We start from the raw sequence: 27,855 nt of genomic DNA on the forward strand, positions 1-27,855 counted from the left end.
TCCATTTTGTTTTATTTATTGATTCTTCGGTTTGTATTACACACTTTTATCACACCTGCTAATTAGACCTTACAAGATCTTTTCCATGGCTGTGGGAAAGAAGCTAAACTGGTCATGCATGCATAAGATACTAAATGAACACACATCAAGTATGTTGTCATTTTGGTTCTTGAACATCTTCACAAGCACAAAAACATTAAACTAGTTGGGTTTTATTTATATTATTACCTGCAGATATTAGCAGCTTACAGAGGCAGGGTTTAACTAAGTTAACCCACTACTTTGTCATTTGCTGTTTATTCAGATAATCATGGTGAGTTTTTGTAACAGATAAACCACATATACCCACAGCTTAAAAACAAATAAAAGTCACAAAATGGCAAAACAAATTCTAAATAGCATTTGAAAATAGTTAAAAACAAATTCTGACTTAGAAACAGAAGTGGGCCCATTCTGCTCTAGTTAGGGACATAATTTTGCAATAGGGAATGCAGGAATTTGAGTGTATAGCATTAAAGGACCATGATTTTCAGGAAGTACTGACCATCTACCTCCCTGAAAAATCGGGCTTTTAAAATGTTTCAAGCTGGACATCTAAATTCTCTCTAAAACTCTGGCCAATGCCCTTCCTGGAGAATTATTACTATCACTTCCCTGATGAGTGAAAGGACTGTAACTACCCCTGGCCCTGTTATGTGACCCATCTTTGGTTTTTCAGGGAACACAGAATTTAACATTATTTACAGCTACCAAAAACAACTTCTTATTCTGGATTGCTAGGAGCTAATATGCATGGGGAAGAAAAACAGTTGACAGTACTACTTCACCAAAAACCCAATAGCTGAGTTCTTTGCGCATTGTCTTTTAAATTAAAGTTTTTTAGTTAAATATAAAACACTGAAAATATTACTGTTCTACACTGAAAAATAAATACTGGACCCAAGTCTAAGGTGTGCTAATTGCCATGAATTCCCATTGAAATGAATAAGGAATGGACTTCAGTACCTTCTAGTACAGACCTTGCATGATTTGAGACAGGTAGAGTTCAAGTAGAGATTATTCAAAAATTGCTGATTCACTGGAGTAAAATTGATGCATTGTAACAATCTCTTCCTGGCAGGGATCAGATTTACATAACAATGAAAACTGGGTCAATTGTGCTTTCTGCTGAATGACGTTGCTGTGAGCTGGAGTTACCATGGCCCTACAGCAGTTCGACTAAGAACCAAATATAACCAGTGAGCTTCAACCAGGGGGTTTGCCTAAAAAATAGAAAAAAAAAACCTAGAGCAAGGAGACAAGAAATAGGAAGAGAGACGAGAATGATCCTAAGGCTTACTTTGTGGTTTACAATTCCTGGCAAGTGTCTTGTGTTACCTTACCAAGATTTCTCAGAGCTGTAACTGACTCCTTGTAATTTGCTACATACAGAACGTGTCCCCTGTCCTTACAGCTACATATCATATACTTGAATTACTTCACAAGGTGAAATCAGTTCAGAACCTTGATATAAGAAGTTGCTACTGTCACTTCTATATTGCTGCCATGGATTTTGCCCTAAGTTGGTGGTGACTTGGGGTCAATTCTGTTCCACCTATGGTGCATCTAAGTCTCAGTATTAAACATATGTACTTGTGTAGCATAGTCTAAATGCTCAGATGAAGGTAAGCCACATTTTATCAAAAGTGGTTAGGAGGAAGAGGAAGGACCCATCCACATTGGCTTAATTATTTTTAGGGACTTGAACACGGTGGAATAGGATCCCACTTAGATGTCTTGCCTACATACTGCTTAGGTGTTCAATAGGGGGAATAGGTTCTACTCCTTAGTGAATAAATGTGTTCCAGTTATCTACTTTCTTCCATTTCTTGTGCTATGAATATTACATGCTTCAGTGCAAGAGGAACTTTACAACCAGCTCCATAAATATATATTCTAGCTGTGCTATCCACTTCACTAGAGTTAAGAAACTTCAGTAGTTCTATTATAGCTTCATACTAGGGATTTATAAGTCATCCATAAACATATGCTAGTCGAAAACTTTGCAAGTAGGTTTCGGGCCAACTTTATCATCACAGTGCATAACCTTGTGATTACAGAAATATTAACTTCTGATTTTTTTTCCAGTACTATAGTGGCTTAATGTTTTTGGCTGAAATTTTATAAGCCTGTAGGTAACTATATATTTGGTTATTTTAGTGTTATGGTTTTTAGTTTAAGAACAAAGCTAAGTCAAAGCCAAATGTTAAAGTTCAATTTAAAATCTCCCTTTGATTTCAGAGCGCTTTGGAGCAGGACCTACATTATGCTTTGCCATGGCTTTTGAGTGTATATACTAACTTTGGTTGGCATTAGTTGTAGGTCTGAACAGAACCCTGTCCAAATACTCCTGAAGCTGGGGATTTGAAATCCAGAGTAGAGTTTGAACCTTCCTATATCTTGGGATACTTGGATACATTGGCCAAACTCTGCTTCAATATACAGAGATGTAAAGCTAAATTACTGGCCTACTAAATTTTATGCCAGCAATTTATTTGGCCCCTTATGCAACTGTGAACTCAGTGAGAGGTTCATTTAAAGTTTCATGACAGAATATGGATCATGATCTTATCCAATGGCTAGCTTTTCTTGAGCCACACAATCTTAATATCCTGATTTTGTTATGATACAATATAACCCAAGTTATTCTCCTTTTAATTTATGGGCAGTTTGGTCCATCAGGCACACAAGGCATTTTTACATGTGCTCTGGGAGGCATGCGGGGTAGGAAGAGGATGCTTTAATTAGTGAGGACTTTTAATTAAAAGCACCCAAGCGCCACTTGTATCAGCATCCCCTGTGCTGACAAATGGCGGTAGGGCACTTCGAACTAAAGCTCATCCAACAAACTTTAGTTCAAAGTGCCCTGCTACCATTTTTTGGCATGGGGGACGCTGATACATGTGACGTCAGAGACTGCTGGAGCACGTTTTATTTCCATGCTCCAGCAGACTCAATTAATCAAGTCCACTCCAATGCGCTGGATTTCCAGCATGTTGGAGCCGTGTACAGGAGCCAACATGTTTTAGAAATTTCTAGAACCCTATGCTACAAATCAAGTAATAAAAAGTTCCATTTTAAAATGTCCCATCATAAGTTGACAAAAGCCAGGAAGACTTACTCACTGCCTAGGTCTGTGCAACAAGAAACTTGGGGTGTGTCTACACGTGCAGTTAGGTGCACCTAAATGTAATGGGCATTAGCTTAACGCTCATTAAGGCAATTTATTTTCAAGTCTACACATGCATGCATTAAAGTGCATTAATGCCGTGCGTGTGGACTGACATGGGACTAAAGTTAGTTCCAAGTCAATCCATACATAGCGTTAACACATCTTAACACATCTACACATGCGTTAATGCGCTTTAGCTGTTCACACCTAAATTTGATACCTGGTATTACATTTAGGCACAAATAGCCTAAAATCGCCATTTTAAAGGTGCATTAAGGGCACGCATGTGTAGATGCTCATTCTTAGTGCACTTTAAATTGGGCTAAAGCACCTTAAGTTGGCACATATAGATGCACCCTTAGAGAATGAACCAAAAAATTAAGTTGCCCTCAACAAAGCACAGGTAACTGAATGGCACAAAGCAGCATGGGACCAGACAATAAAATAAACTGGAGAGAGGTGAAAATTCAGCTCTTTCTATGCCATCTCTGATCTGTACCATATCAGAGAGCTTCAGTGATATCTGTGAATTACTGTTCACAATATCCTGGTGAGGTAGCCATGTACTTACTCCCGCATACAGGAGAAGAAACAGAGGCACACAGAGATTACATGATTTGCCCAAGGTCACACAGGAAGTCTCTGGCAAAGCTGGGAATTCAACCCAGATCTCAAATCCCACAGCCCTGCTTTTATTACAAGACTCATTTCTCCCTTCATCCTAATAGTTCCTGGCTTTTGCTCAAACTTTTTTTTTTTTTTGCATGTAATAAACATTATGCAGAATAAACACTGTTATAAGTAGCTTCTATTTCCTTGTCTTACAAGTTCAATCATGACTCTCCAGTTATTTCCATAAACACTGTTGTAAGTAGCTTCCATTTCCTTGTCTTACAAGTTCAAGTCATGGCTCTCCAGTTATTTTCCATAATAGCCAAGGCTATTCCTTTCTGAGATTTGGATTCGGTCCATGGTAGGAAGAGATGCAGCAGAGTTCCAGGCTGGATCTAGATTGCAGATTCAAGCCTAGTTCTTGTGATTTTGCTTGCTTACTTCCAGCAAGCATGGAAGACAATGGACTGGAAGCTACAAGCACAGCAGAGACTCAACGAACAAAAATTGCTAACATTAAATACAAACACTAGTGCAAACCACAGGAGTTATTTTTAGAACGCTTCATATTTTCTTTAAAGTGGTCATAAAATTGAAAAGGCTCTAAAGTGAGACACAGGCAGGGCAGTTAGCCAAAAATGCAACTGTAAAGTGGTAAATTCATGTAAGATCTAGTCTACACCTAATCTGATAACTAATACCTACTCCCATTGTAGTGGCAAGACACTGGTGGTGCCTTTTGACTGTTTTTTACCTGTGTGGACTTTAGGGTGGTTATTTTGTTTGCATAAAGTGCTTTGTGTAAGCCTTTACAGCAGTGGCTCCCACCCGTTTAGATATGAGGCACCCCTTGGAAAATGCCAGTTCTTAGTTTTCACTTGTTTTTTATTTTAATGGAAAAATAGTAGATCAGTTTTCTGTTGCAAAAGGACTCAGAAAAACCATAACAGGTCAGATGATTTTAACACTTTGGATTCCTGTTTGAAATCTCTCAGTTTGTCTTGTGAATCATGTTTGCACACCTAACAGTGTTAAGGTTGTGTGGTACCCTTGAAAGGATCTCAACTGTGGCACACTATCACTGTTTTACAACAGTGTGCCTTATAGGCCCCATGTTATCTCTCTTAAAACCAACAGAAGGACTTCCCTATGCTACTTCCTTTTTAAAAGCTATTTAACCCTGTGTTGGTTTAAAGGAACTATCATAATAAGGGCCAAATTCCAAAGCAGTTTCCATTTTTGGCTAAGAAGCTTGCCTTTCAACTGCCTCAAAATTGGAATTTAAAAAATTAATAAATAACAGTAAGTCTATATCCTTAAAGGCCAGTGCCTAAATTCACTGTTGAGCACCTTCACCACTGGCCCATTTTTCAAGGTGGAGGGGCACCCACAGCATCCCTTGCCTTCTTCAGTCAAGCTCAGCCAGTCTGAAAAGTAGGCTTTTCCTAGTTAAGTGCCTAAATAAAGATTGAGATGGCTAATGGTAGTGACTCCACTTTGAAAACTGTGGTCTTTGTCTAATAGTAGGCAGGTATCCTGACTTGAAAATTCTGTTTCAGGAATTTTCAGAATTAAGTTTCAGGAATACTGATGTACTTGCTTACACCTGCTCAGGATTTATTCATTGTGGCAGCAATTAAGGCACCACCTGATACTCACATAGACTAGCTTTTTAAAAAAAGCATTTTACAAATTGCTATGCCTGTCAAGGCTATTCAAGCTAATGAACCAAGCAGTTAGTGGTACACAAAATATAGGCTATGACGCAATCTTGAATGGATGATGTCAGAGTAAAAGTGCACATTTTTTTTTGGAAACAGTGGGCTTTAGATAGAACACTTTGTGCTTTCTAGAGATAATTTCTCTTCCTTCAAAGGTTTTGATCAAGCCACTTCATGTAGCTCTCCCTGGTCTGAAGTCCTGCAGAGAAATCAGTAGGCCAGACAGTGAAGATCATGCAGCCATGAAAGCAGTCTTCAAAATGATCCAGTGTGACCTCCACGCCAGCGTTCTCTAACCGTTTTGCATACATTACCCCATCATCTCTAAGGACGTCATTCTCACATGTCAGGATGTAAGTCTTTGGTTGTAGTTGCAAAATTTCTTTTTCTGCTAGCAATGGAGTTGCACGTATATCAAGTAGTTCAGGTATTTCCTGGAGGATTTCAGCCTTCCCTGTGGTTTGTATTACAGGCTTGTAGTTCTTTTTGAATACTGAAGGGAGGAGAGAGCTCCAGTTCAGATGTCCCTTGTAAGGAACAGCCTGGCTCACATCTAGGGCAGTATGATTGTTAATTACCATCGAGTGGGCAAAGTCAGGATTACCATTGAAATAGTCTATCCAGAACTTTATCATGACAAATCGGGGAAGAACAGGCATATTCACGTTCTGTCTGTACGAAGGGGTGTTAAAATCTAACGCCTGAAGGACTGGATAAATCAAAGCCTGCAGTTTTGGTTTGTTAGTTACACTGGTGTCTTGACTCAGCTGTAAGAAAAATGGAAGTTTGAGTCAAATTGTAAAACAAAAACAGTCATTATTCTGCAAATCTAGATCTTAGTCTTGGTCTCGCTGAAAGGAATTCCTCTAGGATGGAGGAGGCCACATTCTCTGCTGGTATAACCCGAGTGGCAGACAATTTTGCTCTTAATCTGAAATTTTAGCAGCCTAAGCTTGGTTCTTCTCTCACCTGACCCAGTTCTGCATCACTGAACAATGACACTACAACTAATTTACACCCACATTAGATGAAAGAAAACTTAGGCATGCAGATGCCAAAAAAGTGTTCTGTCATGGTTGCTGAAGAAATAACTGAGCATGATTAACACAACTTTAAGATTGAGCTGAAAATTCACTATCCCAGACACTAAATTTACTAGTTTATCAGTGGTTAATGATATGATAAAAGATGATGTTACCTCACTGAACCATCAACTACTACTTAAATATCCTAACCAGATCACAGTCCTCTTAATTTAAATTAGAAATTAACATAGAATAAGTAGTAGGAAAATATTTTTTTCCCTACAGTTCTATCATGGAAAGGCAGTTTGAAAGACACTGTTTTAGATGCAAATAGAAAGAAAATATTACACTAGCAATTTTTAAACCCTTTGACAAAGGTTTCCAGGTGCAAGAACTATACAAAATTGGGAAATGAATTTATGAATTAAGCACGTATGTATTCAGTTAACTGTGGGCCAATGAGATGCACACAAGAACAAAATGTAAAAAAATGCAAATTGGGTATGACCCTTTAAATCCAATAAGTTACCTTGTGATGATGCACCCCAAATAACCCATATGCCCACATGCACCACTGGATTATGGACTGTTCTAGTGTTAGAGATAACAGCAGTTGTTACCTGCTGGCACACAGCAGCAGCCAAATTCCCTCCTGCGCTATCACCAGATATTGCAATTCGACCTGGGTCAACCGAGTATTTCGCTAGGACATCAGGCTGCAAAAAATGCTTAGCTGCACGGAAAGCATCGTTGAATGGCTCAGGGAAATGAACCTTTGGGACCAGCCTGTATCTACAAAAAGAAGAAAGAGAGGCTTCTGTAGGACAGCCATTACTCAAAAATACCTTTCTAGAAGGATTACAATGTACTACCAACACAACAAATATTGTGTTCCATGCAGTTTAAGTATTATCAGGAAAACAGAAGGCATTAAATACTCATATTGCATATATACACCGTCTACAATGTTAAATCCTAATAATGAAAGAGTAATGCTCACCTAAAAGGATACAAATAAACTAGGAAATATTTATTTAGTATTATATACCACAATATCTGCTGGTAGAGGATCTCAAACAGCATCACAGACATTAATGAATGCATCCTTGCTGTGCCTTTGCAAGTTAGATATTGTTAAAACTTAGAAGACAGAATGAACATTCAAAGCTCTTGATATGCTGGAAATATATAGGGTGAAATTTAGTACAGACAAGTGTAAAGTATGACATTGAGGAGGAGCAACCAATCCACAAATACAAAATGGGGAAGAGCTGGCTAGGCTGAAATACTGCAGAAGAGGACCAAAGGTTACAGTGCATCACAAGCTGAATATAAATCAACTGTATAAGGTAAAAGAAAGAAAAGAAATAAAGTTAATAGAATAGTAGGATTTATTAACAGAAGCATCAGATGCTATAGTAGGAAGCGATTTTTCTATTCTATATAGTCTTCTTCATCTGGAGTACTTCTTTTCCCCCAGTTTGGGGCATGTTTTTTCAAGACAGATATAGACATGCTGCAAATTCCAGAGGAGAGCAACAAAAATTGATTAGGACTAGAAAATATGATGCATGAGGAAAGATAGGAAGACCTGGGATTAAGTTAATCCAAAGAGAAGACCAAGGGAGTTGGGGCAACTGTGTTCAAATACAAACAGAGTTTTTATAAAGAGGATGGCAATCAGTTGTTCTCCTCATCCATAGGTGACAGGACAAAAATTAATGGGCTTAAACTGCAACAAGGGAGATACAATTTGGGTATTAGAACAACACTCTAACAATGCAGGTGGGCAATCTTGGGAAGAAATAACCTAAGGCAGTTGTGCGATTTCCATCACTGGATGTCTTTAAATGCATGTTAGGCAAACAATTGTTAGGGACAGTTTAGATGGGGAGAATCCTACCTTCCTGGATTACAGGAACTTTTGAGGTCCATGCAAAAGCTATACAATTCTCAGATTTATATGCTCCAAGAGCTTCTTGGCTCAAATTGAAAAAAAAGAGTTTTGAAATGATCAAAAATGTTGTTCCAACATGTTCTAAGTGAAAATTCCAGTTATTTGGTTTTAACATATGTATAACGTATAAGCAGATAAGGTAAAACGAAAAAAAAAAAGTAAATGGTCAAAATCAAAACTTTGTGCCATGTGAGACGGGGCAATTTTGAGATCTCAAAACTTTTTGTGCTATAGGAAACCTATGTCCTACTCCCCTTCACTGTAGCTTAATTTGTTTTCCTTCAGCTGCATCTAGGTTTCCCTTAACAACATGCATTGAAGTCCAGTCTATTTCATTTGACTTTTCTCCAAGCAGTTTTGTATACACATGCTGGCTGAACTGCTGCTTAAATCTGTCATGTGTAATCTGTTATCAGTCCACTAGAGGTAGTAGAAAAGCCACTCTTCTCTGCTGTACACAACAGAGGGGAACCTGCTTTCTTCTGTATGTTTTTCCTGTTTGGACTGTTGTAAGCAACTGGTTAGTCAATCATCCCTGGCTGGTGTGCAGGGAAAGCAGCAGCCAGCATTTGCTCTCTTTCAACCTGTGAGCCAGATCACCAGAGTGGGATTACGTGCGATAAACTCATAATTAAAGCTGGTGCCCAGTAGGTGATATAGTAATATAAATGAATAAAGCCAGGCAAGTCTGGAGCAAAATGTTTCCTGATCTTCTAGATATACAAAGACTGCCAACTCCTCCACTAAAGAAGTTAATGGGATAGCCTTGGATATTTCATTGTCTTAAAATTGCTGCAGTTACAGAAAACACTATCAGAAAGATACTTTTAATCACTCAAGGTTTTAACCTCTCTCTCTCTCTCTAGAAAAGGATTAATTACATTTCAAAATCTCTTGTTTTTTGGAGTCTGAGACAAGTGGCTTATTCCTAAAGATATAAATGAGTGCCAGCTGGGTGCCGCTTTGAAACTACCTCACCCTCAACAGCCATTAATAATGGCAGATAGCAGCAGTAGTCATGATCATGCTTGCTTTATTTCGTAGTGCTCTTAACTGTTGGGGTCAGTTAGGGGCCCACAGGTCAGGTTGAGACTTTTGACCTAATCTTTTCCAAGTGTCAGGTGATCAGATGCTTTTATCAGCTGTACGGCTCACTTCATTTATTGTGAAAGCCCCATAGCGGGAATACATGCCCTTGCCATCGGCAACCAGGATTGGTTCTTGCCATTCTCTTAGGGTCTTAAGCCTTATATAGACCAAATGTTTGTGATTAGAAGGTGTTAGTCAACGTGTGCTAATGAAGGCTATATCTACACTGAACAGTTAACCTGGGTGATTCCTACCTGGATCTCAAATCTTAGTTTAGCTTAACATGAGTGTGAAGTTTCCAGCAGAAAGGCCCAACCTGCATTTTATTGCATCCCTACTGTTTCTATGCTTGCCCACATTGTCATGGGACATATCCCACAGTTCTTTGTATGTAGTTGCTCCATGGTTCTTTCCCAAAATATTTTGCCAATTGCAGGAATATCTGTCTGTACTCCAGAGGAAATTGTGGCTAGGATACTAGAGGATTATTAGCATTTGGATTTTGCCAGCATCCTTACTGCAAAGTATGTGTGCACGTTTGAGAAAGGGTTCCAGCTGAGCTAAACTCAGCTTGAGCTTTAACCTATACTCCAGCAGTTCAAACAAAGTACAGAGTCATTGCTCAATGGAACATGTTTTATTCACCAAGGTGCCCCCGGGGGTTACAAGAAATAATGGCCACAAGCTAGCAGAGAGCAGATTTAGACTAGACATTAGGAAGAACTTCTTCACAGTTAGAGTGGCCAAGGTCTGGAATGGGCTCCCAAGGGAGGTGGTGCTCTCCGCTACCCTGGGGGTCTTCAAGAGGAGGTTGGATATGCATCTAGCTGGGGTCATCTAGACCCAGCACTCTTTCCTGCCTATGCAGGGGGTCGGACTCAATGATCTATTGAGGTCCCTCCCGACCCTAACATCTATGAATCTATGAAACACAGAGGCAGAAAAGGATCTTGGTGTCACTATTGATTCCAAAATGAACATGGGCCACCAATGTTGGGATGCGGTCAGGAAGGCTAACCACACCTTGTCATGCATCCACAGATGCATCTCAAGCAGGTCCAAGGAGGTGATCCTCCCCCTCTATGCAACACTGGTCGTGCCACAGTTGGAGTACTTCATCCAGTTCTGGGCACCGCACTTCAGGAGGGAGGTGGACAGCATTGAGGGGGTCCAGAGGAGGGCCACTTGCATGATCAGGAGGCAGCAAGGTAGGCCCTATGAGCGGAGGCTACAGGACCTGAACCTGTTCAGCCTCCACAAGAGAAGGCTGAGAGGGGATCTGGTAGCTGTCTTCAAACTGGCCAAGGGGGACCAGCAGGCTATGGGAGAGTCCTTGTTCCACTGAGCACTACCGGGAGTATTGAGGAGTAATGGCCATAAGTTGACCAAGAGTAGATTCAGGCTAGATATCAGGAGGCACTACTTCAGAGTCAGGGTGGCTAGGATCCGGAACCAACTTCCAAGGGAAGTGGTGCTTGCTTCTACCCTGGGGGTCTTCAAAAGGAGGTAGATAATCACCTAGCCGGTGTTGTTTGACCCCAACATTCTTTCCTGCCATGGCAGGGGGTCGGACTTGATGATCTGCTCAGGTCCCCTCTGACCCTACCTAGTATGAAACTATGTACTTGATGGTTTTGCACACAAATGGAAGAAGGGTTTAGGCAAAAGCATATAGAAGCATGGACTAAGACTACAGTGTAGGCAGATCCTGACATGTCAGGCCTTAACAAGCTTCAAACACTGTATCTTAAATCCCAGTCTAGGCCTTATCTTACTTCCTCCTCAAAATGCAACGGCATATTTGATCTTGCTACTCTTGCCCTATGTTCTTTATTACCTATAAAGAGGTGGCTTGACTTAAATCTGGGACTTTAGTTTAACCTCTCCAGTGGTATAGGAAAAGGCATATTAAAAGCGTCATCCTGATAGGTCCACTCATCTTAGGGATTGTATTATCATCACATAGACTGCCTGCCTTTGTGATATAAGGACATACAGCTGTGGAACCTGCTACCCTTTAACACCCATTTTAGAATAACCCCACCTTACTATTATACATCTATAAGTACACTTTTCCTTCCCCCAGACCAAAAAGGAATCTTTAATATGGGTTGCTTCCAGGCAGCATTTATCTCCGTTCCTCTCATTTTTTCTTGCATCTGACCATCTGTTCTTCAAGTTGAGGAAGATTGTTTTTCATTTCTAGTGCCTCAATTCACAACTGAAAGATACAAGTCACACTCATATATAGTGTCCTTCGTGAGTAAAGATGTAGGAATGAGAATTAAAATGATTAATTATATCAGCCAAATCCAGCTAAGACTTCCTGAAGTACTTAAAAAGTCAGTCACATTTTTTACATTGGATCCTGGAAATGGCATATAAGAGCCTATTTCCAGCCTGTTTGTTCAGTGGTGCCTAACTTGGCCTGGATGAGTGGCATAAATGCAGTACACAGGCTATATCCAGAGCACAGGGCTGAACTGCAAACTGTAATGTAGAGCTGCATCAAGCTGGAATTTGGTCATGATATCAATTGTTGCAGCACCCATGTGCCAGATGACATGGCTACATGGGCTGGGCCTAACACCTGGGCCAGGTGTGGATTATCCCTGGATTCATTCATTCAGATACCATGTTCTCAACACATGCTAGAAGTGATTTGACCCAAAAAATGCATGCAACTGAAAAGCAGGGGTCCGCATGACCATTTTAATATTCTACTGGCTGAAAGTTTTGCATTTAACAGAAAATCAGATGTGCAAAGCAAACTTGAGGCACAAGACTGAGATAAGTAGCTTTTCCAATTCCTCAATCTTCTGGGACTTTAGAAAGCAGATGGAATATTAGATGACTTTAAGTGAGAGGAGATAGGTTTTTGGGAGCCCCCTGCGCAACAGATTGGGTATGCATCATGCAAGTGAGATGTGCAATTAAACCAATGAGAAATCAAATTAGACTGCACTAATTGAGTATAAAAGGCTTGATTGAGAGATATTATGGTTGGGGAGAGAAGACAAACAACAATAACTCAAGAAAACAGGCGGAATTACAGCATCTTAAACAATAAAAGGAATAATAAGGGGTTTTGAATGTGGTGATAGCTACTTCTCTGCAATGACCAACATCTGTTCTTTACTTTGGTAGTTATTAACAGAGACAATAAAAGGTGCTGAAAAGCCTACCCCTTACAGTATTCATTTCAATATAGTTTAACAGTAAACATCAAGTCAACATAATGAGACACTAATCCTGTGTTCAAATTTGAAAGTAATAAACCACCAGTGGAGAACTTGAATGACTGCATTAAGTGCTTTGCTTTTGTGAATGAAAATGTTAAATTTGACAAGGGGTAGTCAAAATGAAGTCGCAGCATGTTTAGTGGCTTGAGAGGCTAGCCCACCTTATGGGGATGCCTCTATCCAAAAAGATGCCTTCGTTCTTTGCTGCCTTGTCCCTTGGATAAAGCATATGGCTCCAATTAGATCTACGGAATAGTGCGGTTGGCAGAACAGCGGAAAGCCAGGAGGCTTCACAGCATATTTAGGTTTAGGAGCAGTGTCATACAGTTTAAACTCTTGTTCTTGAATGGACATGAAACATTCTTAATTTGAATCTGGCTCTCAAATCTCAGCCTCCAGCTGGGAAGTATAGTGGCAATAACCATGCACAATCCTAGCAACTAAATAGAGAAATTGAGTGATGCATGTTTCTACTTCCGTTCAAAGTGTAGACGATAATGTCTGTGTCTATACTTGCATTATGATCCTCAAAGCAACATTTTAACACGAGTGATTTACTCAATCTTAGGCTAGCAACTTCATATGCATCTACAACATTGAACTGACAAAGAATTTCTTAAAGGAAACAATTATAGTGGCTATCGCTATTCTTTTTCTACAATTGGGTTTTAAACAGCTAGAACAACTGATGGGGCCATAATTAAAATCATATTCAGAAACCACTCTCATTCTCACTGTCAGTTAGAAGGACCAAAAATATCTTACTGCTAAAAAGACTGTTTTTCCAAGTTAGAACCATTTAAACAAATCACAGCAATAAGATAAAAAAACAAACCCCTCACTCATTTATAAAGATATATATTTATAAATACCTTAAATTACTTTATTGATTATAGATTACTCACTCAATTGACACAATTACAGCCTTCAGAGATTCTGTCATGATTTTACAGAGATTGTTATAGGAGCTTGCTCCTAGAAATAAAAGAGGCATACGTTAATGACTGACTGTTCCAAGTTTATTAGCATTTTATATGGCAACATAAATTTGGATTCATAAGAAGGATCAAGCCCTGAAATAATAAACAAGAATCTTAGACAATACAATGATCTCATTACTAGCAGCAAATCTTTATGTAAATGTAAACCAATAGAATGCAATGATTGATAAAACACTACCTGCTATGGAATGAACAGATAATTCCTGCCTTCAAATCATGGGTTCATCATCATTTTTTGTACAACTTCCAGCTGGTCATTTCATCTGTCTACCTTACCTTTACCTTTGCCATGGAGGTAAAACATGCTACTGAGTCATCACATATACAATCATTTTATAACAGCTTGCACACCAAGCTCAACCTTGCTTTTACTCAAGTGAGTAATCCTATTAAAGAGACTATTCACTTAAGCTGGCAGCAGGATCAAGACCATTCTATTTCCCAGGACTTATTTTCTATAATTTTGGTCTTCTTTGGCTACTGAATACTTATTTCATGGGGGATGTAGAATATGCAAATATATTAAGTACCCAGTCTCAAGATTTAACTGTAGTATGCGTGCCACTAATTTTTACAGCTCACGAACTGCAATGACGCGTTAGTCACAGCCGAGTTATAGTGATCTGAATGAAGCCCAATAATATGGATGCAAACATTTTGCACAGTGGGAGTGCCATGCAAATTGCTACAGAACAAATAAAGCTGCTGGAGTTCTAGCAGGCGTCATAACAGCTAACAGCTGCGTATGAAAGCCCTTCTTGAAGAGACTCACTGGAGGAACTTCTCTGAGAGCAGAAAAGGCAAAGGAATGTTTACTACAATTGCAAACCACAGGCCAAACAGCATGGCTGGATCAGTGGCTGTGATATCACTGTCTGCAGCCATCAAAGGAGCGATACTTCTGTGGCCAGGTTAACACTGGTGTAAGACGCCTTAAATTTCAAGGTAATTTTTGCTAAACAGTAAGTATTATTTCTTCCTAATATGTTCGTAGCCCACATGCTGTTAAAGGATGCACTTTATTCTCTTGTCTCTCATGTGGCACAGTCAAGATAGCTACTACTGGACCCTCTTTTTAAAAATCAGGTACGTCTCAGACAGCCACATTTCCAGCTCTGGGATGAGGAAAGATTTTGCTTACGAACCGCCCCGATCAGAACACACTTTAATTCTATTTAATTAATGATAGATTCATACTTGCACTTGCCAAGGCCCAACCTCCACCATGGATGTAAACCACGCTGCGCCTTAGTGCCTTGTCCTCCTTCTTGGAAGGTTCAAACACTCTGACTTCTACTCCATCAAACTGGGTATCTTTGATCTTCACCAGTTCAGAGGATGGGGTCTCCAATTTGTCAAAGACACCAATCACATAATTCAGAACTGTCAAGTGATGGCTGAGTCTTAGATAGTGAACCAGGTTGCACTAGGAAAGAATTAAGGAGAATGAGATGACAAAAATACACAGTGATCACTTGTATTACTCACAAACTCATCCTACCTCATTTCAACGGTGTTTGATGACATTTCAATGGCAGTGCTTGTAACGAGACAGGCACCAGGAAAGTGATGGTATCATAAGACTTTTTCAGTTGTCATACCACTTCACACCATTAGCACCTCCAAGACAGATGTTTGAAAAGTAGTTAGACCAGTGGTTTTCAACCTTTTTTTCATTTGCAGACCTCTAACAAATTTTGAACAGAGGTATGGACTGCTTTGACTTGCAAGTGTGGGTATTCATATACTTTTGACTGATTATAATCTTTCACGGATCCCTCGGACATAGTCTGCAGACCACCAAGCGAAAGCTATTGAGGACTGTACGAGAAGCCTCCCTCCCTAATACAGCAATATGGAGCCCTGAAGTACCATTCACAGCTCTTCCCGTAGAGCTAAAACAGAAGCTTTTGCAGCATTTCCAATGAAACTATGGACCTCTAGTCTAAGTTCTCTACCACTGATTTTATTATTCTGCCTTCCTTCTTACAGCTTGAAGCAGTTTAAACCGTTAACTTAACCTGTGTCTACATCTCTGTTCACTCATTTCCAAGTTTATTATAAGCATCTGCTTCATGGCAGCAGTGATCACAAGACTTAATCTATGTTTGAAAAGCTTGGAAAAGGAGACATAAACACAGAGTAGTCATCTTGTTCTATGTAAAAAGAGCCACCCTGAAGCATGAACCTTCCTAGTGAGACTTTTCCTTAAAAAAACCCAACAAAACAACAAATCAAAAACAAAACAACTGCCCCCGTCCCCCAGTTACTGACAATAAGATTGAAAGCAGGACAGTTGTGACAGAGGGGAAGGAAGTTTTCAGGGAAACAGTGGTTTTCACCAGGCAGCCCAGCCTGCATTGACTCGCTGTACTCCCTAAAATGAGATCACACTTCTAGGAGCAGGGTCAGCTGATGATCTTCTTTCAGCCCAGCGCCCTTTGTTCTGGTGAACTGCAGTGGCCTAACCTTTCCCTTCCTTATGCCTTAAACTGCAGGCTCTCGTTCCATGTTTGTTTTCTGCAGAAAAGATAACGTGCCTACATTAACCAGCTTAAGAGCTCCTTCTACCTGAATGGTAGAGGACTGCTTCCCAGTATATAAATTACTCTATTTCTATAATAATTATGGTTGTAATACATGATTCCCCCCGCCTATGTCCTGCAAGGTCTACAGACAAAGAGATGATATCAACCCAAACTACCAAGTGGGGAGGAGTACATCTCCAAGGGCAAAGCTGCTAGTGCTTATTAAAGAGCGGAAGGAAGGGTTTTGCCATTTTGAACTGCCTGAAGTATGCTAGAGCAGTGGTGCCCAACCTTTTTGCCCAGTGGGCCAGATTGGCAGTGCCTGGTCCATCCAGGAGCCAGATCCAATCAGTGTGCCTGCGTGGGCCACCATCTCACAGACCTGCCCCAGTGCAGCCCTGCAGGGGAAAAGAGCTTGTTCTGGACCACAGAGAGGGAAGGAAGGGGGCATGGACCACCCACTAGAGAAGGAAGGGTGCGTGGCTTGGATCTGATGCAGGGAATGGGGCTTGGGGATTTGTCAGGGGAAGGCTGGCCATATTAATGGCCACTGCTCCCCCCACTACAAAGTTTCCAGACCTCTGGGGAGCCCTGCGGATGACAGCTCTGTGGGCCACATTTGGCACAGATTGAGCACCACTGTGCTAAAGAATGGGCAAGAAACTAAGCCCTTTCTAGCCATTTTCAAGAGGTCGGCGTGGATCTGGGTGGTACAGGAATAGTAACCCTGACCAAGATAGGAAACTATTGTTACCCAGGAACACTAGTATCAGAACTGACTTTTTACTTAATGTAAATAGCATGTGTTTGGAAAAATGTCTTCACATAACTAAGGAGTTACACACAAACAACTTTACTACTTTAGATACAGTGGTGTAACCGTACTAATACAACCTCCCTAGTGTTCCTCACACCCATACAGTTATTTCTAGATGGGAAGGAGATAAGCCATGCTGGTATAAGGCATCAATATGTTAGTGTAACTGCATTCACATTAGTGGGTTATGCTGGCTTAAAATATTTTTGTGTAAGAAACCCCTCTCCCCTCCCTCCCCACTTTGGAGTTGTTATACCAGTATTAAAATTTGGTGTGGACCATGCCTTATTGAAAATCATGGACAGATTCCTAAACAACATAAATGCTTTGCAAAGGAACCTGCTAAGTGTCAATCTGTTCCTGATTTTCTAAGTGCGTCTATGAGTGAACATTTCATTAGTGGTTTCTGTGTTAAGAAACATTCCTATCTGTTTACTAACCTCTGCCCTGTTGTTTTCTCTAGTTACTTTCCATTGGTAAGACTTCCATCCTGCAGCACCATTGTACATGAGCTTTTGGACAGAGGACAGAAGCACACTGCTTCCAGACATGCACAGAAGAAAAAACTGTTTTGGAACAACCTCAGCAGAGAAAACTTTGTTGTACTCTGTAGTGTCCTTGCCATGGGACTTTTACCACTTCAGATTTATGGCCCTCTTTCCTACTTATGGCATTTTAAAACATTTGGAACATCAGCATTCAGATATTCGATATACCAGAACTAAGAGAGCAACATTAATCCGGGTGCTTTATAAACAGCAAGCTGATCCCTGTAACCTACTCCTACATCCCACTCCAACTATGGATTCCACAGGTAAGTTTGAAGTTTACCTAAAAAACTATGAAACCCTGTTTGGTGAACCAGGGGGGGAATCCACTTCCAAATTTGAGGGACATTAACGAAGGTGACCTGCTTCAAATATGGTAATATCTAGTGGTTAAAGAAAGGGCCCAGGTTCCAGAGACTTTATCAATCAAACCCAAGCTTCATATGCTGTAAAAAGTCCTCCTCCATAAAAGCACAAGAAATATCCACCCAAGCCTAGAAAATGCTGAATGAACACAAATTTTTATCTTTGAATTCCAGATCATGCTGTTCTGCATATGTTCCTTTTAAATTCTCTTAGGCAAATCTAATTCAAGGTTGCATGCTATGTTAGAAAAAAGCAAATCAGTGTGGGTCAAAAGAATTGCTCTAAGGGAAGGAATACATTTCCCTTAAGGTTCAGCAAGTCCAGTATGTTTATTAATATTTTGGTTTTGACTTCAGTGGTGCTGTGCAGCTCTACCACAGCTAAAGATCCGAGACCTTATCCATCCTGGCACGGTTGTTAGGAACAGTTTTTTAATCAAAAATAAACAGTGAAGGCAATTTTGTGAAATTTTCTGCCCACTGCAGTTTCATGCAACAGCTAACACTTAACACGGTGGCTTCCAGATTATTCACTGGAGCTCACAGTCTCTCAGGACAGTTACTAGATAGCCCCAGAAGTCAGAAACATTCCATTATAAGGCTCAACTCCTGTTGGTTTTACAGAAAACTGGTTGACCCGGGTATTGAAAGGACCTAGCAGTCAGGGAGTCTAAGAAGCTCTCACATGTTGTCAAGCTACCTTGACTTCATAAAGCCTCCCAGCAATCCTCACCTTCTGTACAACCCAACCAACCAAAAAAGATCTCTGTCAGGGAGGGGAAAGGAAGAGAAGGGAAGTGCGGGGGACGGCGGGGGATAAACCCACTTTATTTTTTTGCTTTAAAGAAAGAGTCAGCACTTGAGATATAAAGGTGAAAGGTGCATTAGAAATATTTCAGATAGATTCAACCATTTGAATTGCTTCCCTTGAGATTCAAAGTAGTCCAGTAAGTTTATCAACGTTTTGTTTTTGACTTCAGTGGAGTTCCCTGGATCTAGCCCTGGGTCATCATTTGTAGGGCACTGAGAATATGCTTGCGACAACATGAGATAATGATTCAGCTTTGTCTTAATGAAAATCTATGTAGAGCCATAGACTTGCTCTGACTCTGGGAACACCTAGTGGCAGCAAGGCTACTGGCAGATCAGTCAACACAAGCAAATAAGGAGTGCACAGGCCTTCACTGACATCTGTATGCTCACCTTTCTTGTGAAAGACTACTGCAAGTCATGCTCAGTGCTTGCAGACATCAAAAACAAGCACACAAACAAACAAAGAAACGGTTGCTTTAAACTCAACACGTTCTTGCACCAAGCCCCATACACGTCCAGAGCAACTTAATTGGACCCCCAGTGTCTGTATAGATCAGCTACTTTAAGTAGGTTTTTTTGGTGCTTTTATCTAATAGGCTATTAGATTAGTAACAGCTGATAAAGGTAAATAGGCTATTAGTAATAGCTGACTGAATCAGCTTTAGCTAAAAGTGCCAAAAAACCCTGCTGAAGCACCTGATCTATACAGATGCTGCAGAGCCAGACCAAAGCTGCTGCTTCTGGTAAAGCATGGTTTGGTTTTGTCTGCTTTTTTTAATCTGTAAGCAGCCTCTGTGTGCTGGATGGGCAGGAAAGGAGGGGAGGGGCTGGAAGGAGAAGGGCAGAAAAGCAGAAGTAAAAGATAGAGAGAAGGCAAAATAAAAGAAAACGTGAGAACTAGAAGCAGGAGAGTACAAAGATTAAAGCCGACAGTGGATCCAGAAGCAGGGCAACGGGGTGTGTGGGATTTTGTCTGTGCTCTGAGCTCCATGCTCCCGCCCAGTCAGCACAGGCTTCTGCTGGAGCTCCTCATGAGCAGTGAGCTGTAAGATCACCAGGTGACTGGAGTGGGGTGCAGTCAGAGCTTCTGCATGGCTCCAGAGCTGGGGGGAAGAGCATTGCTGCTATTTGCTCTTGCCTTCCATCTCCCTCTCCACTGAATTCAGCAGGAGGGGAAAGGAGGGGACAAAGGTGACAGCAACATTCACCTCTGTCAGAGCTGGGCAAAAGCAGGGGCTCCAGCCTGTTCATTTGCAGCACAGCCAAAGAGGGAGTGGAACTACACTGCTTCCCTCCTGCCCCCCCCACTAGATCTGCCATACTAAAGCCCTGCTTACCCCACAACTTTTAACCAAGACTGTATTAGCAGCTACAGGCCAGGTGATCGTAACCACTAACAAGAAACATGGATCAGTTCATGTCCATGTAGTAGCTTTTCTTATGCCCTATGTTTTTGCATTTGCACCTATTGGTTTCACTAACCATGTTCTTAAGCAGCACATTCTGGGAAAAGACAGTTGGCTGTACTGGACTGTTTGCAGATGCCAGGACATGATGCAAGCTGCGTAGGAATCAATGTCTGCAGATGTGTTAGCACAAGAGCCGTGGGGAAGGAAGACCGACCAAAACAATTATGCAAACATGGGTAAGTGTTGGAATCACTCTGGGCTTAGTACAGGACGAGAAATGTGCCAGCAGACTAAGGCTCCAGTTTGAAGCTGCAGCTTTCTTAAGCTGTTGGGCCTAGGTCAGGGGTGCTCAAACACCATGCCACAGGCCACATCCAGCCCAGAAAGCCATGGCATCTGACCCACAGGGCTCCACACCAGTCAGGATATTTGGTGGTGGAGGTGTGGTGCCAATTAGCACTACCACCTCCTCCCTACTGCCAGATTTCCAGGCCCCATGGCTGGATCAGCCCCCACTGCACCTGCTCTGTGCACCTTGGACTGGGCTCACTGGTGGGACCAGCCCATGGATGGGCCTAGCAGCACCCATCTGGTCCACAGGGCAAAAAACGTTGGACACCACTGGACTAGGTCAGTCCCTGAAGTACATTTGCACAAGGCTTCTAAAGTTTATGCTTAAGTTGCAGAGTTCCCTGACTGTCCAGCAGCTCAGAATGGCTGATGTGGAGAAGGGTAAAGCATTTCCCTGAGACTCTCAACAAACCCAATTAGGATGTATTGACTGTGGCCATGTCTGCACTACATTTGAGCTTAGCATGGGAAATACTTTAACAAAGAAAAGACCTGGGCATGCAGATATGGGGAAGCAATTGGGATTGTAATAAGGGCAAAGAGAGCAAAGAGAAATACTTTAAAGGAGTGGCTTACAACAGTACTTCATTGGTCCAGGGTGCCTGTCCTCTGAATGTGAGCCGTAAGGCTGAGGTGTTAAACACGCAAGGAGCCCAAAATGCTCACCATTCCTGCTCTTACTTAGTACATGCCCTATCCTTGGAGATACAGCCCACCTCACAGCAACCCAGCTACACTGGGGAAAATGTATAGCAGTACCTTGCTATGGCTTAAGCTCCAGAGTTGTTAGCAATGCAATTCTTGGTCTGGGCTTTATTTGCCACTAGTTTTGGTGGCAGATAGCAACCACCTCATCCCAGCCACCAGTACATAATGCACTTCTGAGAGCTCCAAACAGTTCTACTCAGCAGCTTGTGGCCAGAGCACAAAGTGCACCCTGGGAAGGTCTTAGCAACTGAAGGAACCACAGCAGCTCATAAGAGTCTTACTCAACTTGGCTAAATTGGTTCAACTGAGCCACAGAGGAGCTCTGAATGTGAATATCCCTTCAGAAGCCACCGACAGCTGTCTCTGTTCTAAGCACTGAACTAACCATATTCTTGTATGCATTCAGTGACCTCCAAGTTTGAAACGATTGCAACATGCTGTACCCAGAATACGCAGTTCAGAGCAGACCAACATGAACACAGTAGCTCAATGCTCTACTCCCGTCACTGCCAATTCAAGGTCCTTGAATTGGTCTCTGGCCAATTCAAGGTCCTTGAATTGGTCTCCGAGGATATGGGACACTTAGGGACGAACTCTTTCTCTGCAGCTGCACTTGCATCTACAAGACGTGCTCAGGGGTGATCTCAAAAGTCCACTGACATCATGCCCCAAATAAGGGAAGTTTGTGAAAGTTGAGTGACTCAGCTTTTTCTGTAGCACATCCATAAATGTGGAACTCCCTCCTTTAACAGAGGACAATCCTGAATCTCAGTAGAACTAAACATACACTATGGAAACAAACCAAGGACTGAATGTTTTACTAAGTCTTAATTATTTTTCTATACCCTGGGTTTTGCACATACAGTCATTTAGGCAGTTAGATGGTTTTATCCAAGCCAACTGCATCACTGCTCTCACCATTCTGTCTTCAGTGCAAGGACCACTTTTTCGGCAGAACTCAGCTTCTATGTAGGCAAGGTCTCAGTGGGCACTGTTGGGGGCCGAGTGCTTATCAAGATGTGACCCACGCATAACAGTTCACAGAAGATAGTCACAAGCCTTTTCTCAGATAACGCTCTTGCATACAGAAGCAAGAGTGACTTGGCTGGCTGAGCCTTAAATTCATTGTGTATGAGGCTCTCAGGCACTTCAGCAGACTTTGTGGCTCAGATGCATTAGACAGTAGAAGGTCAAATATAGAGGTAATGCTGTTTACTCCCACCCTGCCCTTGACTGTAACATGCTTCAGTTTTTATTCTGGCAGGGAATAGGGTAGCATGGAATGATTTTCTTGGCTGAAGAATGGTAGAGCTGCCAAACCCCTCTAGATAGGCTTTCTTGATGTCCTCCAAACTCAGCCCAATTGTCCTCCTCTTCTGCCACAGACATTCCAGTTCAGAAAGTCTGTTTGTTTTAGTAAATCAGGTTAGTCAGCAGCAGAACATACAGCACCTGGCATCAATATTCAGAAATAAATGTTTTAGAAGTAGGCACCAGGTAAACAACTGATAACTCCTGCACCCTCTACCCAGTAAAATGCATGCACATTGGTTTTACTGCTAAAAGAGCAATACAGGATACACCTTAAGACATTATCAGGAATCCTAGTTTAGTCTATGGCTAAATCCTATCATCATGACTCACACATTAATCCCTGTAGTTTGGCCTAATTCCACTTGCTTAAGGCTTCTGTTTACCTGAGTTTCAGCTTGAGAAGAAGCATGCCTTTCATGTATTCCATGTCCTGAGGGAATGTAGAGCGCTACTGTAAACTGCAAGTGGGTGCTTTGCCCCACCCCAAAGTAGCTTTCACTTTAGTAATGGGTGAAACTATTGGTACACATGGATTCAGAGACAGTAGCTTCTGATCCCAACTCACTGATGGCAACAGGTTTCTGATGTCTCTTCAGAGCAATGTGGCCTAACAGATAGAGCCACTATGTACTGGGACTAAGGCACTATTCACTGGTCTGACAATGGCTTGCTGGGTAACCTTAAGCAAGCCATTTCACCAGTCATGCCTCAGTTTCCCCCAGTACAAAATGGGGTCAAAGATACAGACATCTCTTGTGAAACTTAACAGATGCACTAAGGTATCGTTAGCCTTTTTTTGCCAGAATGCAGGGAGTGGAGCAGGAAGCACCAGTTCTGCTGCCACGGTATGGGCTTCCCATACACTGGCTACTTATTGTTGCTGCTGTAATGGCATCCCTGCTAAGTCAGCACCCAGGGCTGGTACCCAGCTTGCCCACCCCTAGTTATGCTACTGCACTAAGGACAAAATATATGTGAAGTGAGGTATTATTATTACTGCCCACATAATTTAAACACCTTAAGTATGTTGTTGGTCTAAAGCCAGAGATGCAAAGGTTTGATTATATTTTAATCCTTTGTTTTGGGTGTACAGTTATTTACCCCAAAACAGCTGATATTAAAAAAAAAGTTAAACTGCCAGCAGTGCCAGCCTCTTACAGGATCAAGCAGCTAACTTGGAGATTTACTGGGATAAAAAGCTATATAGGCTAAAATATTACTGCAATTGCTTTGAAAACCAGTTATATTTGCTTGCATTTTGTATAGCTGCTGCTTATTGATATACTTAGAAGTAAACTTATCAGTCCTACCAAGGAACTGTAATGCTTAACTGACAGAGACATAATAAAATGGGTTTGAAGTGAATCTTCAAAATAGGTGAAAGGACAGTTCATGTTAGTAGCAGCAAGTTAAATCAGGTTTATGCTCTTAGGAGAAAGGATTGCAAGGACTGCAGGGAATTTAAAATTAGAATGTTTAGCAGAAATGTCCTGCTTCAGCCTGCAAATCAAACCCCTATGGGATGCTATTGTGATAAACAGAAGCAAGCTGAAAATACATGCAAAAATAGGTGAAAGTTCAACAGTCACATTTAAAGCAACATAAAACCATTCGGTGTTATAACAACCAATATGGGAGGCAAGGGAACATTTAGTTCTACTGAAAGTATCCTCGGTAATGTATACTTTGTATTGTACTCTATGCATTAAAAATGGACTTTGAAAATAACAGCCCTTGAGTCTATAATTTTTATTGCACCAGCTGTATAGTTAAGAGATGCTAGACAAGTTTTTGGGCACAAAGTGCCCCTAAGCAAGGGCACAGAAGTGCTTGAAAGCTTGTCTGCAGGGAAAGTTTGTCTGACATTTCTCCCAACTATACAGTTGGCCCAATACAGTTATATATCAACCGAAATCGCTTCACCTCTTGCATATTTGCTGGATCATCACAGCTACAAAAACGTAAATAAGAAAGAATTCTTGATTTCAGACTTCTGATTTTAGCTTACGCAAATAGTGGCTGGGACTTGCAGGGGTGCGCAGAGTCCATTTTTAATGGGAGTCAGCCAGTTCTGACGTCCTGCCTTCTTTCAGCTTTGGAAATCCAGCTAATAATTTGCCAACCATTTTCTGTTTCTCCTCGAAACAAACTCTTGAAGGCTGAAGGGTTAATATACTTTATGTACTATATATAACAACACATATATAAATGGATCACACCCAGTTCTGCCTTTGTTCTGTATTATACTCACCTGTTTCGTTCTTAAGAATGGAGGCAGTCAGCTGTGTTAGTCTTAAGTCAAGGCAGGGGAGGATGACACCTTAGAAATTAACTGGCTCAGAGAAGCATATGTTTTTGCAGGCAACAGCCTTTGTCTGATGTAGATGTCAGAAGCTGGTCATTGCTCAAGAAAGCTCATGCCTCTCTGAGCCCATTACTTTATAAGGCAGGGGTGGGCAAAATGCGGCCCGGGGGCTGGATGCCGCCCACCAGGCCATTCTATCTGGCCTGCGGGGCCTCTAAAAAATTTAGAAAATTAATATGCGTCTGCCCTGGGCTACCTGTCATGCGGCCCTCAATGGCTTGCCAAAACTCAGTAAGCGGCCCTCTGCCCAAAATAATTGCCTGCCCCTGCTCTAAGGTGCCAGCCTGCTCTGTCCTGCCTTTCCTTATTTACTTAGGGCAGGGAATCTTACTTGTTCAGTATTTTTCACCCAGGAGTGCAGCATGTCTCTCTAATGTGCTATGTAAATAATAATGGTGATAATGATGATATTGGTATGAACTAGAGAGTAAACTCCATGTATGAAAGCAGGAGCACGTATATTTTCAAAGGCTATGTTCTCCTTCAACCAGATGTTATGGACTTGAAGAAGAAATTGCCAGATCAAATTCTGTGTGTTGTTATACAGGAAGTCCCACTACTATATGATCACAGTGGGCTTCTTCTGGCTTTAAAGTCTGTGAATTGATTAAGGTTCAAGTTCACAATTGCATTACTTGAGATGCTCATGTGGCACAAATGAAGGTCACACAAGGTTCTGGGCACTCTTAACTTCTGTTGAAGAAGGGATCTGTTATGGAGCCCTTTCACATGACTTGGCCCATACCCCTGAAAGACTTGGTATGTTGCACGTGAGGAAAAAGCCTGTTCAGCTCTGATAAAGTTCTGATCTCGGTCTGTGGAAAAGAGCTGAGGCACATCCATTAAAATATCGCAAACTGTTTTCTAAAACTGTGCATCATATACACAGTATTAATAAAATGAGTATTAGCAAAGAAAAATAGTTTTTTGGGCTTTTTTAGAAATACTTAAAAAGAGGCAACCCTATTGCAAGGGTCCCTCTAAAAAGATTAGGCTACAGCAGCCAAAGGGGAACGAAGTTGATACGAGACACTTATGTAAAAGGTTTTGTAACCTCTGGTCCATACCACAGAAAAACGACAGAGGAGACATGGGGAGGGGAAGATCAGAGAATGACAGATGTGTCAGTCACAGGTGACCCATATTCGAGCGCACACAGGCCCCCAGCACCCTAGGATGCTTCCCACCTCCTCAGCAAACCCCTTCCTTGCAAGGTGGGCAAGCTAGCCTGGGCCTAGGAGGTGTGCTCCACTGCAGGCTGCATTTCCAGAATCAAAAGTGGACATCTGTTCACTTGCTTATCCGTTCAATCTACACAGCTCAGACCAGCCCAAGGCTTTCTGACTGTCTGTACTTAGCCCAGAAAACAAGTGCGGAAAGGCAGAAGGGTTTTACTTCAGAGTAAAACCCCAAACGCTACCTTTGTTACATTAGAAAGAGCTTCCCTAAGCAGCGGGGGGGAGGAGGGGGGGGGGAAAGCATCCAGCACCTTTCCAGGTTGCAACTACACGAACATAAAGGATTTTCGCTAGGTATCCAGCAAGCAAGAGCAATGGCTGCCCAGTGATAGCGGCAGTGCCTCTTCCTTGCCCTGGCTCTGCCTTGCTTCTGGCAGGGGCTGCAAGAGCCGGGAGGGAGGGAGCGGGCTGAGGGGCAGCGGACAGCAGCATCCCCCTCTCGGCTTAGGGCAGGCTGCTGCAGCGAGGGCTTCATCGCCCCGCTTGCCACCTGCCCTGCTTCCTCCGCTGGAGGCCGCCCCGCTGCCGGGAGGAGGGGGCTGCTCCTTACCGTCTCCTGGATGGCCCGGAAAGAAGCATCCATGAGCATGAGCTTCCAGGGCTCCGACATGGTGCCGGGCAGCGGCAGGTACACGTAGTAGGCGCCCAGCGCGGCCAGCGCCGGCAGCAGCACCACGGCCGTCCTCATCGCGGCGGCCCGGCCGGCTCCCCGACTCCCGGGCCCGGCTGCAAGGCGGTGGCTCCGCCGCTCTTCTCGCCCCGAGCCAATCGGCGGGGCGCGCGGGCGGGGCGGCAGGGGAGGAAGTGCGGCTCTGCCTTGCCCAGCGCCTGTGCCAGAGGGGGGCGACCCGGGTGCCCCCTCCCTCTGTCCTTGCAGCCGTGAGGGTCTCGGTTGTGAGTCAGAGGCCGTGCCCGGGCTCCTTTCCTCCAAGCATGTGCGCATCTGGTTGAATTGTCACTTCTTCCCCCTCCGCTGGCAACAAGCTCCACCGCCAAATGAGGCGGGGTGAAAAAGCTTCCCTTGGTTAGGCTTCAACTCAGGTTTCATCTTGTGACCCCCTAATTCCTGTATTAGGAGAGAGAGTAAATAATCAGCCCCTGTCTACTTTCCCTTTGCCCTTTAGGAGTTTTGCAAACCCTTACCCTGTCTCTTTTCTGAACCGAATAGGCCTGGCCTCCTCAATCTCCCTCCGTACCACTAACTGCCCTGGCTGCCCTTTCCTGGACCTCCTCTACGCTCCCGACGTTTTGGGTCTTCTCGACGTTCCTCGGGCAAGGGTCGAAGGATGCGTTGAAGGCACGCCTCAAGAAAATGGATGCTGACGTCAAGGTGTGGGAAGAGCTGGCTGATTCCAGTGGTGCTGCAACCTCAGCCACGTTGTCCGTTTTGAGGTAAAGCATCTTGCCTCAAAGCAAAGACGAGAGAGCAGGGGAACGAAAAGGAGTGGAACCCCAGCCTGCAGCCAGCTCGCCCCTGCGGAAAGACCTGCAATTTCTGCAGATGGCTCTGTGGCTCAAGGATTGTCGTCTCAAGACCCAAC

General features: G+C 42.5%; 1 protein-coding gene across 1 annotated transcript; it reads right to left on the reverse strand.

Annotated features, from left to right (window-relative positions):
• Nucleotides 1–27,257, reverse strand: NCEH1 (neutral cholesterol ester hydrolase 1). Its single transcript, XM_006259226.4, has 5 exons — nt 26,865–27,257; nt 15,056–15,284; nt 13,763–13,832; nt 7,190–7,361; nt 1–6,311 (listed from the first exon to the last, which is right to left on the reverse strand). Exons 1-5 carry the CDS (start codon nt 27,255–27,257, stop codon nt 5,694–5,696), a joined length of 1,482 nt encoding a protein of 493 aa, XP_006259288.2. The 3' UTR covers nt 1–5,693.
• Nucleotides 27,258–27,855: the final 598 nt, after the last annotated feature.

Source organism: Alligator mississippiensis, chromosome 7 (genome assembly GCF_030867095.1).
Source record: "Alligator mississippiensis isolate rAllMis1 chromosome 7, rAllMis1, whole genome shotgun sequence".
Lineage (NCBI taxonomy): Eukaryota > Metazoa > Chordata > Crocodylia > Alligatoridae > Alligator > Alligator mississippiensis.